This window comes from Anabrus simplex, chromosome 1, assembly GCF_040414725.1.
Source record: "Anabrus simplex isolate iqAnaSimp1 chromosome 1, ASM4041472v1, whole genome shotgun sequence".
NCBI lineage: Eukaryota > Metazoa > Arthropoda > Insecta > Orthoptera > Tettigoniidae > Anabrus > Anabrus simplex.
In genome coordinates this window covers 1,108,146,489-1,108,163,659 of record NC_090265.1, presented here as the reverse complement: position 1 = coordinate 1,108,163,659, position 17,171 = coordinate 1,108,146,489, and the positions used below count along the sequence as shown (strand labels likewise).

General features: G+C 39.1%; 1 protein-coding gene across 2 annotated transcripts in view; it reads right to left on the bottom strand.

Annotated features, from left to right (window-relative positions):
* The window catches only part of LOC136858067 (uncharacterized), a 579,094-nt gene that overhangs the window by 466,621 nt on the left and 95,302 nt on the right, over positions 1-17,171 (bottom strand). For both annotated transcript variants that reach the window (XM_067137317.2, XM_067137318.2), the window contains exons 6-7: positions 16,635-16,940; positions 432-586 (exon numbers count right to left, since the gene is read on the bottom strand). In XM_067137317.2, the coding sequence (XP_066993418.2) occupies positions 432-586; positions 16,635-16,940 (461 nt within the window). The remainder of the gene's footprint in view (positions 1-431; positions 587-16,634; positions 16,941-17,171) is intronic.

Genomic DNA, 17,171 nt, shown 5'->3' with positions numbered 1-17,171 from the left:
ATCTACAATTGACAATACTTCTGTCATGAGACAAAACTGGCCACATGACTGTTTAAGTACAGAAAAACTAGAGAGGTACATGTAATAGGAAAAACACGACAGATCAGTGTGGTAAAAATCTTACTCTTGGCCACTCCAGAGAGATTTCCACAGCTTTCCAGTTCAATCCTTGGCAAATGCCAGGACTGCATGTAACAGGCAGTTCTATTTTGTTATTACTGTATTATTATTAATTACTACACTTAAATATAGTTTATAAATTAAAAAGGCATATTTGAAAGGTTTTAAAGTAATTTTCCTTGTGAAATACAGAGCAACAACTCATTATTAAAGATTTCTGAAGATTTCTGTACCAAATTTGTAGAAAAGAGAACTGTTTCTATCCTAAAATTCTCAACAGCTTGAAATTCCTTAGAATAACAATAACTCACCCTGTATTTATCTGGTAATTCTGTACACCATACACCATTTGGGCACTCATCTAGAATAAGTCTGAAGTTGGATATGATTTTATCATTAATGCACGGATTATTTTGCCTCTCTTGTGATGAATTTGAACTTGTTCCTTTATCCGAAACTGGGGTACCTGAAAACAATCCAATGATCATGTTACGTTACTATAAAACATATGAAGAGAGAATGGGGAAAAAGGAAGACAAAACTTTTACATTCAAGGATATATAGAACTAAAATTACAAATCCACATAAGATAAGGTCTGGATGAATATAGTATGCCTTAGATATATACGAATTGCATCACTGAGAAATGAAGTACCACCTAAAGTTATTTTGAGCGAGCCAGATACACATGTTTAAAAATTCATACAGAATAGAAAGTACACGTTCTGAACAGTATGCCTTTGCTTCTGCAATGTTGCTCCAACTTCATAAGACTGCCAGCAAAGCTGGGACACTAAAGGGCTTGTACTGGGAAAGCAGCAGCTGTGTCTTAATTATGGTGCTTGATAAGAATGTATTTATTGGGGGAGTGGAGCGAGGGAGTCGAAGGGGTCCAGAACTTCTCCAAAATTTCTTCAGTCTTTTGAAGTTTGATCTAGGCCTATTTGTGAATACTCTATGTTGCAAGCTGAAGTCACCAGCTGATCAATGTCTTCTAGAATTGAACGTCTCTAGAGTCAAATACTATACATATTACACAACCTATACCATACATACATCTTCATTAGACTGTTTCAGCGTTCAGTCTGCAAGCCTCTGTGAATTTACTAACCACCACCACAAACCTCTATTTGTAACTAGTTCTGCAGCCTCATTTAGTTCTATACCTCTTATCTTTAAATAGTTATCTTGGTCTCCCTCCACTTCTCTTACTCTCCATAACAGAGACCAATATTCTCTTGGGTAACCTATCATCCATCATTTGCCTCACGATCCACCACCAAAGCCGGTTTATGCGTACAGTTTAATCTATAGAGCTCATTACCTATATCTCAAGCTAATATTAGTGTGTAGAATTCAGTATTTAAAAAAACTTGATCATGTACCATATACAAGATACTCAATTTAAAAAATCCTACAATTCATATATTATGGAAATTTGCAGAAATATGGAAGTACTGTAATTTTATCACATACAAAAAAATTGCCAGTCTTAACAACGCAAGACCAACATGGAAAAGGGAAGTAATAAATCTGTCAGCATTGATAACACTGAAGGGTGCCAAAACATGTTAGCTCATAAAACTATCTGAGAAAAGAAACAATGTTAAGATAAACACAGCCCTTGGATAAATGTATCTTAACATAGTACCACCAGTCTTCAGTTGTCTTTCTTTTCTCGTCATTGTCGGAGTGTAATATTTGCTGGTTTTAAAGTGTTCCTTAGTGTTGTTTATATTGATATGTTAATATAATATGGCTTCAGTCTCTGCAGCACCAAGAAGGCAGTGTGTGAACAACCCAAACAATTTGTGTTATGCATGTGGTTCACACTTGTTACGGAGGCAGAAACATAATTCGACGATAAAAGTGCACGCCGCATACTATATGTAAAACATGTTTTGAAGGACTATGATGGGGGTTTAGAGAAGAACAGAAATCCATACAGTTTCGAATTCCCATGATTTGGCGTGAAACAAAAAATCATTATGATTACTACTACTGCCTGTGCAATGTATTAGAGCACAACAAAGTTAAGAAGTCAAAAATAAAAACATCCCAAAGGCTATTAGGTCTGAACCACACAGTCCAGATATTGCCACTCCAGTGTCACCAAAGCAACTGGAAGATGTGGAGCAATCGAGTTCATCTGAGTCTACAGAACAATTTTGAAGTGGATGAGGATATCTCCCACTCGCTCCAGAAAACAATTCAAACTTTTTACTCAGGCACTCGCTCCAGAAAACAATTCAAACTTTTTACTCAGGCAGAGCTGAACGATTTTGTGCGGGACTTAGGTCTTACCAAGAAAAAGATGAGACTGCGGGATTGAGATTAAAAGAAAAGAAAATGCTGGCATCAGGAGGTCTTTAGTCAGTACAGGAACCGAGAGGAGGAATTCCGTAAGCTTTTAAAATGGAAAAACGGGTAGTTTATTGCTGTGATGTATCAGGTTTGATTCTTCAGTTTGGTGGTGAAAAGTATAATGGCAATGACTGGCATTTACTTATTAATGTGTTGAAGAGAAGCCTAAAAGCAGTGTTACTACATAACAGAAGCAACTTTCTTTAGATTCTCACTGGGTATTATGTTTTTTTTTTCTTTTCAAAGAAACAAACATTTTCAGTTGATTCTAGAAAAAATTAACTACCAGAAACATTACTGGCTGTTATGTGGAACCCTAAAGGTAACCGCAATCTTGCTGCGCCAAAAAGCAGGTTTCACAAAATTTACTTGCTTTTTGTGTCATTGGTGTTATAGAAGTAGAGATACAGTAAACAATGGGCAATGAAAGAGTGGCCTAAGAGGGAAAGTTAAACTCCTGGAGAGAAAAATGTCTGGATGATCCTAAAAGAAATACTAAGTAACCCCCTTTTCATATCAAACTTGGGATCATTAAAGCAATTTATAAAAGCACTGGACAAAAGTGATATGTGCTTTGAGTATTTAAACCAAAGATTCCCACTCTAGTCAGAAGCTAATTTAAAAGATGGAGTATTCAATACACCACAGATTAGGCTCCTTATGAAGGACATAGCATTTTTGGGCACTATGAATAATGCTGAACATCAGGCATTGTGTGCTTTCAGAGAAGAAATTGATGAATTTTTGGGAAACGTAAAAGACGTGAACTATAAAACAACTGTGAGATAAATGTCGAAACAATTTCAAGCTCTCGGCTGCAACATGAGTTTAAAACTTAATTTCTTGAACAATCATTTGGACTATTTTTCTGACAATTTTGAAGCCCTAAGTGATAAGCAGCATGCAAGATTCCACCAACAAATAAAGAAAATGGAAAGAAGATACCAGGGATGGAGAAACGCAGTGAAGTTGGCTAACTACTGCTGGTAAACTACGCAACATGGCTATAAATGTCAGTCAACACAACAATCCCTCCACGCAAAGAAAAAAGTTTTTCTTCAAATGGGGCTTAGTAAAGCTAGGTAGTCTATTTTATGTTGTATAAGGTCTTTCTTCTATTTTGCAGTGCACTTTATTAGGTAAAAAAAAAAAGGTTTACCTCTTCTGACAGTTTATACACTGTAAGAAAACTGGATTCTGGCACTGAATTCAGTGTGTTAAAATGATTTACAATCACCTATACATCTCAGACCTCAGGGAAAAAAAAAGTTTATTTTGCTGGCAAGTCATTTACGGTCACGTATAAAATAATGTTTTTGTAGATCTTTACAAGGTGATAAAATTTAGTGAAATGTGATGAAAATCATGGTATTAAAGGAAATGATGCAGCTGTTGTGAAAAATCCTTATGCAGTATGAAAATACAGTATGCAGATTTAAAATCAGGAAACAAGTTTTTTTCAATGTTTGTTTATAGAATACACTGATCAGCCAGAACATTATGTTCACCTACCTAATAGTCGGTATGTCCACCTCTGGCATGGATAACAGCAGCGACGCGCCTTGACATGGAAGCAATGAGGACTTGGTAGGTCGCTGGAGGGAGTTGGCATCACACCTGCACACGCAAGTCACCTAATTCCCGTAAATTCCGCGGGGACGGGGACGATGAGTTCTGATGCCATGTTCAATCACATCCCGGATGTGTTTGATCAGGTTAAGATCTTGCGAATTGGGGGGCCAGCAGATCAATTGCAACACACCACTGTGTTCCTTGAACCACTCCATCACACTCCTGGCCCTGTGACAAGTCACAGTGTTTTGCTGAAAAATGCCACTGCCCCTGGGAAATATGATCGTCATGAAGGGGTGTACATAGTCTACAACCAGCACATGATACTTCTTGGCTGTCATGGTGCCTTGCATGTGCTCCATTGGACTCATGGATGCCCACATGAATATTCCCCAGAACACAATTGAGCTGCCGCCAGCTTGTCGCCGTCCCGCAGTACAGGTGTCAAGGAGCTGTTCCCCTAGAAGACGACGGATTTGCACCCTCCCATCAGCATGATGAAGAAGGTATTAAGATTTATGAAACCATGCAATGCTCTGCCACTGCGCCAACGTACAGCGACGTGCCTATTTCAGTCATAGTTGCCGATTTTGTGGTGTTAACAGTGGCACATGCATGGGTCGTTGTCTGTCGAGGTTCATCCTTAAGAGTGTTCGGTGCACTGTGTGTTCAGACACACTTGTACTCTGTTCAACATTAGAGTTTGATGTTACTTCCACCACAGTTCACTGGCTGTCTTGTTTTACCAGCCTGCCCAGCCTACGACGTCCGACATCTGTAACGAGGGGTGGCCGTCCAATCCCCTGACGTTTGGACATGGTTTCACCATGGTTTCGTCACTTCCTGAAGACACCCATCACAGCACTCCTCGAACACCCGGTAAGTCGCGCAGTTTCCAAAATGCTTGTGTCGAGCCTCTTGACCATCACAATCTGCCCTAAACTCACCATGCGTGTCTGACTAGCAGACATTCCTCGTCAGGTGATGCTGCTATTACCTGGACAGGTTTATATCGATGGTAGGTTACATAGATGATCATAATGGTCTGGCTGATCAGTGTAATTTATTTTGCAGATCTTTAAGGACTGTCAAAATTCAGTGAAAACAAGATCACAATATTAAGGTAAATGATGGGGCTGCTATGAAAAATCCTTACACGATATGGAGAAACAGAAAGCAGATTTGAACTCGGCATACCTAAGTAAGGTAAGATCACCTATTAAACCTTTTACAACAGGAAAAAAATATTTTTCAGGCTAGCGTTATCAGGCCCACTCCCATTCCCCCCCTCGGCTTCATTCTCTTCTTTCTTTTCCCCTTCCATTTAACTTTGCTCAACCTCTCATTTGTATACTCTCTTTCTCCATAAAATTCACTATTTCTGCCTTTCCAGTCAGGGTCATAAAGTTGATTATGCCTACCTTCGTGATTTTGGCTACAGGTCACCCATTTTTTCACAGTTACCCCCAGCACCCAAGCAAAATGCGCATCGCTTGCTGAGGCAAGTTTGAAGTACCATACTCATATTTAGGCGGTATTACGGTGGAGTCACCACTTCCACACGCATTTTATATCTACTGCCAAATGCCGCTCCTCAGGAGTACAGATGTCTTTTGCAACCGCTTCACTGAAGTACAGACGATGCTGACAAGAGAGTTGTTCAGTTTTATTTGCCGTTGGGACTGGGAGTCCTCTTCTGCCATCTAATCCGTTGACCATTTTCTCCTTTCTGGTGAATTTATGTGTCATTTCGTACACAAAGGCTTCACCTGGCCTCCAAAGGGAGGACTTCTCTGCCCATAACCATTGGACATCTCCCTCGCCTCTTTGGGTGTCGAGAATGGTAGAGGCCGCTTGACCTAGACAGATAGTCACAGGTAGTACCGTCTATTGTCACGTATGGTAGCAGGATGATCCTGACCTGATGTCATTTTGTCTAATAAATAGTCTGTAAATGCAGATTCTATTTTATGTCTCAGAGCTTCTGATATATTCCGCAAACCTTTGTTTGAAATTTGGACCTGTTTACCTAATATAGTATTTGAGGCATGCATGGCATACGAGGTGTGAGTGCTGGATGTTGTTTCCAAGTTGGGCTCCATTTAGTATTTAATTCTATGATCTGATTATTATATTGAGCGAATAATGGCATGACGTTGGAAGAGGAGCAACTGAAAAGAGATGAAAGTTTTAAATACCTGGGAAGTCATTGAAGAAAATTGAGGAAACCGGATGGAAATCAATGAAAGAGGAAGGTGTGTATATGGATTCTTTAAGAGTGTGGGAGGACTGACATGGAACAGGGATGTACCACAGAGATGTAAAGGAATTATCTACAAGACTTATTTTGTGCCAATTTTGACATATGGATCAGAAACGTGGGTGATGAAGGAGAGGGATAAAAGTAGAATACAAGCAGTGGAAATGAAGTTTCAAAGATGTCGAGTAGGTTTAACAAGAATGGGCAGAGTAAGAAATGAGAGAGTTCGGGAAATGGTAAATGAGATACCTCTACAACAGGAAAGATGGAAAAATCAAGGCTGCAGTGTTATGGATATGTTAAGAGAATGGGAAAAGAGAGGATACCGAGAAAGATGTTAGAAATGGAGTTGAAGGGAAGGAGACTTAGAGGAAGACCCAGGGGCAGATGGCTGAAAGGTGTAAAGAAAAGCATCGCGGCAAGAAGAGGGAACAGGACGACAGTGAGAGAAGAGAAGTGATGGACAGAAAATTATGTTTCCAGAATTTATATACACACAAGCATAAAAAAGTTTAAATTCACCTGAAGAAAACAACAGTTCTTGTTATTTATTAGGCAGCAGATTAGTGATATTTCAAATGACATACATTTTAAATCAAGATACGAACATATGCATCCATTATATACATAGTGTAGCAATTAACACTTCAAATAATGGAAAACAATATCTTTTAGAGCTACACTTTCAAACTTGCGCTCGTCTATTTTACACTGATTACTCTGAGACAAATATATGGCATTCCTGGCATTCTTCTGGTCAGTTTTTCCTATATTTATGTCTATAGTTATAGCTCTCGATGCTTGCAAAAGGCATTGCCAGAGATCTTCATAACTGTTGACAGAAGATAGTTTCGTCTTATGGTCGAGTTCATCCCGCAACAACCCAACGGGCAATGGTGGCCGTCATTACTGTTTGTAGAACCCCTTGCGTTTCTCTGTTTCATACATACTTGTACAGCTCCGACATCTATTTCAGATTGTTGCCCTACTAAAACCCTCTTACAATGAGTTCAAGATGGTACTACATCACTTGATAGAATGTGATGATTCTGCTCCTTCAACATACATCTACAGTCAAAAACTCTCTCACCTCATTATTACCGAAACAACTCCAAACCATAACGCTACCACTTCCATGCCTCACAGTTGGAGTATGGCAGCCTTCTAGTATTATTTCTCCTGGATGACTGTACGCATACCAAAGACGATTTGACATGACTCATCAGTCCATTGCACACGTTTCTAATGGTCAATGGTCCAATCCCTGTGTTGTCTGGCCCACTGAAGTCTGAGATTTTTGTGTGCATGTTAAGAGGCTTTTTGGCAGATAAATATCCACACAAACCAACATCACGAGTGATATTTCAGTTAACGCTGATGCTGATTGTTCAATAGTTCTGTTGATTACAGCAAAGATGTTCACAGCAGTAAGCCTTCTGTTACTCTTGCTTAATCTCACAATGTGTTAATCATCAGCAGCAGATGTTCTACTGGGACGTCCATTACATACTCTATCTCTTGCCTTTGCTTCAAAGCAGAGTGAATGCCAAATTAAGAAATCTCTCATTCTGCAGCAATCTTCCACTTTGACCACCCAACCTTCTAGTAGGTTCATGCCATAGCATTTATGCTAGCTTCCAACACACCTCCCCCCACCATTTCTCTATCTGAAAAATTTGGAGCAGTACTGAAGAGAACAAAAGAGTATTAATATTAACTTTAATAAAAATTATTCATGCTTTTTTTTTTGTTATTTGCTTTACGTCGCACCGACACAGATAGGTCTTATGGCGACGATGAGGCAGGAAGGGGCTAGGATTGGGAAGGAGGCGGCCGTGGCCTTAATTAAGGTACAGCCCCAGCATATGCCTGGTGTGAAAATGGGAAACCACGGAAAAACATCTTCAGGGCTGCCGACAGTGGGGTTCGAACCCGCGATCTCCCGAATACTGGATACTGGCCGCACTTAAGCGACTGCAGCTATCGAGCTCGGTATTCATGCTAAATACCGTATTTCACGGCATAATCGTCGCCACCGCGTAATCGTCGCATCCTTTATTTTCAATACAAAAATCGGACTTTAAACCTTTAATTACATAATCGTCGCACGTCCAAATTTTGTTCACTAATCTGGTTAAAAGGTAAATGGAACTGCAACGTAAGTTGCACATGAATGCGCAATTTAAATACGTGTATGGTTTATGGGCAATTTGGCAACACAGTCACGTTTGCGACATGTTGCACAACGTATAAATAAATAATACCGGTATATGTACGACGCATGGCTTACCGGTAGACTATCGGCAGTTTGACCACGTGGTCGCGAGACAGTGTACTATTTATTCACCACCTACATATTATGCTTACCGGTAGGCTATCGGCAGTTTGACAACGTGGTCGCGAGACAGTGTACTATTTATTCACCACCTACATATTATGAGTTCCCATTTGAAATACGTAAGGCTGTAAGTTATCGCTTATCGGCAACGTCGCCAGGAAATACCGGCTAGGTAGGTTGAATGGACCTTGAACCAGCCCTCAGATACAGGTAAAATTCCCTGACCCGGCCGTAAATTGAACCCGAGGCCTCCGTGTAAGAGGCAAGCACGCTACCCCTACACCATGGGGCCGGCTCCTGTGTTATTGCGCACAAAGTGAAATCCAAGACGATAACGCAGATTTCCACGGAATTATTCAGCCGAATTATTTACGATGTCTCAGTTGTCATCGCTAGACTCTTATCTTACTACTACATCATACGTGTCCGGGCATGGGATGAAAACTTTTATCCAAGCAGTCAAGATAATTATTATCCAATGCTATTAAAGTTTTATTTTATACACTCGTCAGTAATGTAATGTAAAATCATCAATAACTGGGAAGAAATATTAACCTAATTACCGTATGTTTAAAAGAAATTGAAAAAAATGAATGTTTGTTACTGACGTCTCGGAATACAGTCAACTATACAGTAGATCTACACCGCGCTAGCTAGAGCTCCGGTTTGCGAGCTTTGCGCAAGCGCAGTAGTGTGTTGCAACCAACGAGCTAAACTGATAAATTGTTGCATGCTTCCTTGCTGCCTAATAATATTGGCTGCTCTGGAATGGACAGATCACAGATGCATTTATTTGTTTCAGATTTACGTGATTACTGTAGACATGTGTGCGTGAGAATTTAAGTTTTTAATTTGTGTTTTGGGTGTTTGCAGAAATAATTTGTTTTAATAGTGAACAATTACGGAAAGTCATTTATATCGCAAAACATTAACATGTGAAGCATTTATAAGCGATTATGGGTAAATATAGAAACTATTCTGCGGGCTTCAAGCTAAGCGTAATTGCCTTCGCTGAACAACACGGGAACAGAGCTGCAGAAAAAAAAATTTCTGTGAGTGATAAGTTGGTGCGTGACTGGCAGAAAATAAAAAACAAGCTAAAAAGCACAAACACTTCTAGACGCGCGTTTAGAGGTCCTAAAACAGGGAAGTTTCCTATAATTGACGAAGAAGTGTTTAGGTACGTCAGTGAAATACGTAACAATGGCTGCAGTGTATCATATGAAATGTTACAAATTAAGGGACAGGAGGTAGCGCGCAAACACAACATACCGGTAACTCAGTTTAAGGCGACTCGTGGGTGGATTAAGGGGTTCATGCGACGACACAATCTGTCAGTGCAAAGGAGAACAACACTAAGCCAAAAGTTGCCTGCTGATTACACGGACAAGATTGTAAATTTTCACCGATTTGTCATACGTTTGCGCAAGGAAACTTCGTACTTGCTTTCTCAAATCTGTAATGCCGATCAGACTCCAATCTTTTTTGATATGCCTCGCAACAGCACTATTGCGCTAAAAGGATCATGGAGTGTATTAACGAAAACCAGCGGTAGTGAGAAGTTGCGATGCACGGCAATGCTAGCCATTACAGCTGACGGGAGAAAGTTGCCGCCTTACATCATTTTCAAGAGGAAAACGATGCCTAAGAATATACAGTTTCCCCGTGGAATTCATGTACGAGTGCAACCAAAGGGTTGGATGGACGTAGAACTCATGCTGGACTGGGTTAAAACTGTGTGGAATAGAAGACCTGGTGCACTACTAAAACAACCAGCTCTGCTTGTTTTAGATAGTTTGCGAGGTCACCTCGTGAACGAAGTGAAGCAAATTCTCACTACAAATAAGACACGACAGACAGTCATTCCTCGTGGCCTAACATCTGCTTTGCAGCCACTAGACGTATGTGTTAATAAACCCTTTAAAGACCACTTACGTCGATTTTACAACGAGTGGATGATGAGCGGCGATCAGCAATTGACGCCCGCCGGAAATATCAGGCGTCCACCCTTGGACTTGTTATGCTCGTGGGTGAAGAAGAGTTGGGATCTTATACCACCTGAACTAGTCTCCAAGAGCTTCAAAAGGACTGGGATTTCGAATGCACTAGACGGTTCCGAAGATGACGCAGTGTGGCAGGGAGACGAAGAATCTGATACTGGTATTAACAGAGGCGAGGATGGCGCATCAGATAGCGAAACCTGCGATAGCGACACCTAAGATTTGGAATTAATTGCGTACCGGTAAGTCCGCATTTCACAACAAAGCGATAATTTTTTGCAAGTGTAATATTTTAACTTTAATACTCAAATTAATGACAAATTAACTTAATACGTTCATTTTTATTTTCAGGTTGGAAAAACGTTCGCCGAATTGTTGCGAAAAATTATGAATTTTGTTTTAGACTATTTTAATTATTTTGATGTATAAACGCGAGTATTACGTGCATCTTAAATTTGTATCAAATACAATTTAGTTATAAATACATTTTTTGAGTAATACAAATACTGGTATTAAATATTCATCGTATAATGGTCGCATCCTACAATTTTTTTCGAAAATTTTGGTATAAAAAGTGCGACGATTATGCCGTGAAATATGGTAACTCATATTGAATGTCTAGGTGATGCCTGGAGATGCAGTATTATCGGACTACAGCTCCATTAGTAAGAGATAACGGGTCACAACAGCTGCAGGGAAGTCTTTATCAGTTGAGTGATTTCAGTTTATTTATGTGAATTAGTGCAATGTGGGAAATCATGTGTTCCAAGAAGGAAATGCTGCTTTCAAGATTTGAACCCACGATTAGCTCAGTATTTGTAATGGCTGGTTAAAACCCCACGGCAGCCAGTTGAGTGAAATACGGTCAACTGAAGGATGTTCCTGTAAAGGTCTGTGAAAGCTATTATTATGTAAATATGTCAGAGTGGAATAATTTGTCTAGTTAACATTTCAGGAAGCAAATTTATCATTTTAATGCAGTAAAAATACTAGTTTCTTGTAGAGAACGCATGTGGATTATCATATATTTCAAAGTAGATTTTTGTGGTTGCCATCATAAAGTCAGTGTGTCCAGAATTAGAGAAGTTGTGTTTTTGTCTTATATAAAAATGTTATAAGAACAACAACAGAGGGATGAGGAGACTGCCGTTAAACAGCTCGAGATACTTGAAGAAAGTGCAGAAAAGGTGGGACTACAGATATTGTTCGAGAAAACAAAATTCTTATGTTCAAAGACATATCAAGAGCCCCAAAACAAAATAGGGTACAATTGACTGGGTCTCTTACTTTAAATAACTTGGAGAATTTATCAATCTGACAGGTCATGAAAATATCTCACAACAAAGTAATCTCCAAAAATTAAAAAAGCATTAGGGTTAGTCCAAAACATCTACAACAAAAAATCCATGTTGAGAAATAAAATAATGTTGAGTCATAAAATCAACAGTCCTTTATGCAAGTAAAACACTGGCACTCAACAGAAAACAAGAACTCTAATAAATTAAGAAAAGACGAGAGGAAGATCAGGAAAATCTTAGGAGCAAGATACACCCAAGACGGTTAAGGTTACAATCAATCAAAACAACAGAAAAGTTCCCAACCATGAAATTGACATTAGGAAAAGACAAATGAAATTTTTCGGTTATCTCACTAGATTATCAGAAAACAGATTGAAAGAAAAAAAAGATAACATATTATGTAGCCTCAACTTAAGAACGCAACACCCTGGCTTAACGAACTTTGAAAGGACCTCAAAAGCGCAAACATCAAGTTCAATAGACATTCTAGACAATTGGGAAGCTATATCAGAGCAATCACAACAAAAACAGTACAGATGAAAGTGGTCGGAAGAACGCAAAAAAGCCTTCTCAGAAAGAATGGAAGCCTACTGGAACAACACAAAGACCCACAGAAAAATTGAGTTGTTTGCTTGACGTCTTCCAATATTGGGAGAATTAGCTAATTGTAACAACAACAAAATTTTACCCTGCATAAAAAAGAGATTAAAATTACGCTGTTTGACTCCAGAATAAACTAACTGTGTTTTAATAACATTAACAGATGACAGTCGTTCATTTCCAGTCAGATTTGAAGCCCAGTTAATATTTGTAGGTTTGTGTATAAAAGTGATTAGTTCTGAACTGGGCAGTATTATGCCTGAATGTATGGGATAGAATCTAGAGGATGAGCATTTGTCCATTTTTGAAAGTTTGTCCAGCGTTTGGAATATGTGCCCCTGAGATGTGAATATATCGCCCAGAGATAAGCCTGTGAACCTGTAAGAAACTGATATGCGCCCCTGAGACGTAATACATAAATATAATGAAATGCAGGTTTGGGACCATTATACAAGGTGATTTGTGAGCCCCTAAGATGTTATTTATGTATCCCACAATTCAGATTGTTAGCGTTCGTTTTATGGCACAGTTTAGATTGTTTATGGTAGAGAGATATTTCCACTGTTATATTTTTGATACCCATGTGCCACTGGAATCATAAAATTTGGAGAACATATGGCCACTGGTCATGTCAATGTGCGTGCTCAATGTCAAGATTGCATCTTTCCTATAAGCATGCCAAACGATAACATATATGTGTAAAAAGTACAAAATTAAATTGAGTTGACCTAAAACGGATAAATATCTGAAAAATTGGCAAAACAAACTAAATTACAGACAGCAGACCCCCTACAATTTTATTTATACAGATAAGCATGGACACGTCCAGAAGTGCAGAACTTTATTTCGAGAGTTATTGCTCTAAAACTGTACGACATATCTACAAACGGACTTCACCATCAGACGCCCCTTTCAGTGTTTTACATGGCTGGTCCTGTGACATGACATCTTCTCGATTCTCCTACATTTATGGATTAGACTGAGTTAGAGTCATTGAATGGGGTGAAATTTTGTACAGTTTCCACATACTACTTTATATTTTTGATACTCATGTGACAGCTAGAATCATAATATTTGGCTATCATATGGCAACTGGTCACGTCAATGTGCGAGCCAATGTCATCATTCTATGTTTCCTGTAAGTGTGCCAAACGATAACATAAACCTGTAAGAAGTACAAAATTAACTTGAAATCGAGAAATACAGCTCTATTTAACATATAAGGGATAGAAATACGACAAAAAGTCATGGGCCCAAAGTTGTAGATCTCTCCAAAATGAAAGGCAATTGTGCTTTCCGTTTTGTGACATAACTTACGTTTAGCCACCAATTATCCCGAAACGAAGGTCTGCACTGTTGTTAAAATTGCATCCATATTCCGATATTTTCTGGGGCCGAAAGTTATACATTTAGTAGGTGTGCTAAATACCAACGAATGAGCTCAACTTAGCACACGAGGGCAAAACTCAGGCAACCAAGAATGAGTTAGCTGGAAAATTTATAATGTCCAATAACTGACCATTATATTGGTGTTATAAATTTACTCATTAAGGACAAATATTTCATATTCCCTATGGGAATCAACATCTATATCATCTGATGACCTGGCGGGCATCAATTTTTGGAAGTGAGACATAGTCTCTCATAGTGCATTGGCACTGCTGGTGGCTTCAAGTAGCCTGTGCAGTAGCCTCCACGGTATGCACTAGCCTTGCGTCTTGGTAGGTGTGCTGAGTACCAACTGATGAGCCCAACTTAGCACACGAGAGCAAAATGCAGGCAACCAAGAATGAATTAGCTGGAAAATTTATAATGTCCAATAACGGACCATTATATTGGTATTGTAAACAAGCATGGCGGAACAACAAGCTAGTTGCTCTCGCAGCAATGTTATTTTGGATCAAAGAATCTTTCAATTATTAACCACAGCAAAGAGTGATGATAAAGATGATGATTTTAATGATATGTTAAGCGATTTTGAAAGCGAGAGTGATGAAAATACTGTAAGTGACAAAGAAACAGAGCCTCTTTTTAAATGAAGGAAGAAAAATATGGCGAGTTCAAAAGCTATTTCATCACTATTTTCATAGCAGATGGATGACTTTTCTCCATCAGACTTTCAAGTAACTGTGAAAGACTTAGGGAGCGAAGTAGTGTTTGATGATAACCCAAAAATTGTTGAGTGGAGTTGGTGCAGCTGGTTGTTGATAAAACAAATTGGTATCACACACAACTGGTGGAAAACATGGAGCTGTCACCACATTCCAGGTTTAGAAAGTATTTCAAAATATCAACTTATGTACTTGTAAGGAGTTACATGTATTAGTTGCCTACAGATTTTAGGAAATACTGTAATTTTATTTTGGGCTCTTTTCTTTGTATAATGATGATGTACACACAGGAACAACAAGTGTAATTTTGTTTTCTCTCAAAATAAAATTGAACATAAGAGTAGGATTTTCCATTTGCATTTAGATTTACAAAGAACCAACATATATAAATATTTTAAGCTAATCATCCCACTGATAAGTTCAAAATTGAGGCTTCTACAATTTTTTTTTTTAACATACAAGTGCAAAAGCTCAGTACTGAGTTACCAAACAGTCAAATGGTAACCCAGCACTTAAAAGGTTAAAGGATTGGGAGCCACAGATGCCATCTTCGCAGCTCGACAGCTCATTGAGAAACACTGTGAAAAAGGAAAGCCCATTCACATTGCATTTTTTGATCTTGAGAAGTCTTTCGACCACATACCACACTGTCTAATTTGGTATGCATTGTGAGATCACAGAGTTCCAGAACAACTCATTAAATGGGTTCAAATGCTCTATGTTAACACCAGTAGTAGAGTATGATGTACTACTAGTGTATGAGACAGCTTTCCAATCAAAGTTGGTGTTCATCAAGATTCAGCCTTTTCTATTTGTGTAATGGACATGGTCACTCCAGACCTACAGCGCGAAGTTCCATTGAACTTAGTCTATACGGATGATTTCATGTTTGCCAGTACCACCTAACATGATCTGCACCTCCAGGCCCAGCTGGCATGACGCCCTCAGCAGATATGGTCTTCATCTTAATATCAAGAAGAGAGAATACAAACCAGAGCAACGGTGATGTTGAAGTCATTGGTGAAAACCTACCAAAGACTGATACTTTCTTTTACTTAGGATCTCGTGTAGCAACACCAACATTAATGTTGAAGTGCGAGCAAGGATAAATGCTGGATGGATGCGATGGAGGGAGGTAGGTAAAGGGAGTGCCCTGTGACAAGAGAATGTCGACATGCCTGATGTCAAAAATATACTGTACAATTGTTTGTCCAGTCGCTATCTATGGAGTCGAGTGCTGGACAATTATGAGACAAGTAAAGCATCAATGTTACATTATGGAGATGCATATATTGTGTTGGTCGAAGGGAATCTCTCGCCTTGACCACATTACACACAACGTTATTTGGAGGAAGATCGACATCACTCCAATAAATGAGAAAACATGTCAAGAGACATCTACTATAGTATGGCCACATCACGCACGCAACACCTAACACCATCGCCAATACTGCCTACCACCTTAAAATCAGCAAATCTCGATCAATAGGAAAGCCGAAAGAATGATGGCAGGATGCCATTAATGCCAAAATAAGAGTACTCCATGTACAGCATAATGATATTTCTGATCGCGGGAAACGGTGTTCCTTGATCCATCAAGTGGACCCTACACCAGTAGGATTAACACTTGAAGACGAGAAGAAGAATAGGAATGATTTCAAACTCAGAACTGAAAGCTGAGATCCATCTGATATCCCTGTATTTAAAAAAAGGAAAGCAAAGCAAAGCCATCTCTGTACAGGTCATGAAGGCCCTAGGAAGAGTGAAACGTAAAGACTGCGACTACTTGCAACACTGGTGTAGTGGCATAGAGTGGTTAGCCTTTGCCCCCAAGAATGAATCCAACACTCATTTTTGATGCAGACTGAGTGGACCTCAGGGAAACATGCCTTTTCAGAAGTGGAAACCTTGTTTCTAAATATTATACCTGTATACCTGTAGTAAGCTTTCAATAGTCCAGAAGCTACATACCACAGGGTGAAAGAGATCCATTAGTTGAGCCAATTGGACTAATGCTTTTATGATTCTGGTCTTCACTTTTCTGAAAATTATGTGATCTTCCATTTGTCGAAGTCTGAGGAGACTCCACACGTGATTCAGAACCTGCAGGTATAAAAGTAACTCTATTTGTTGTCAATCTAGCCTGTGATTGACTGGGCCCATCACTTCTAGGAGTAACTCTTGAAGAGGTATTAACTGAACGGGTTCCTTTCATGTTGTGGTTAGAGTTATTACTGTCCTGAGTACTTCGCCTTTCACCAGAAACGGAATTGGTGCCTGCAACAAACAAAAACAAATACTGGAAGATATGATTCAAACCATAATACTAGAGTATACTTTATATGTTTTAATTTACAGGTAAAATAACATCTTAATTGAATGGGCTCCTTTCATGTTGTGGTTACAGTTATTACTGTCCTGAGTACTTTGCCTTTCATCACAAACGGAATTGGTGCCTGCAACAAACTAAAACAAATACTGGAAGACATGATTCAAACCATAAAACTA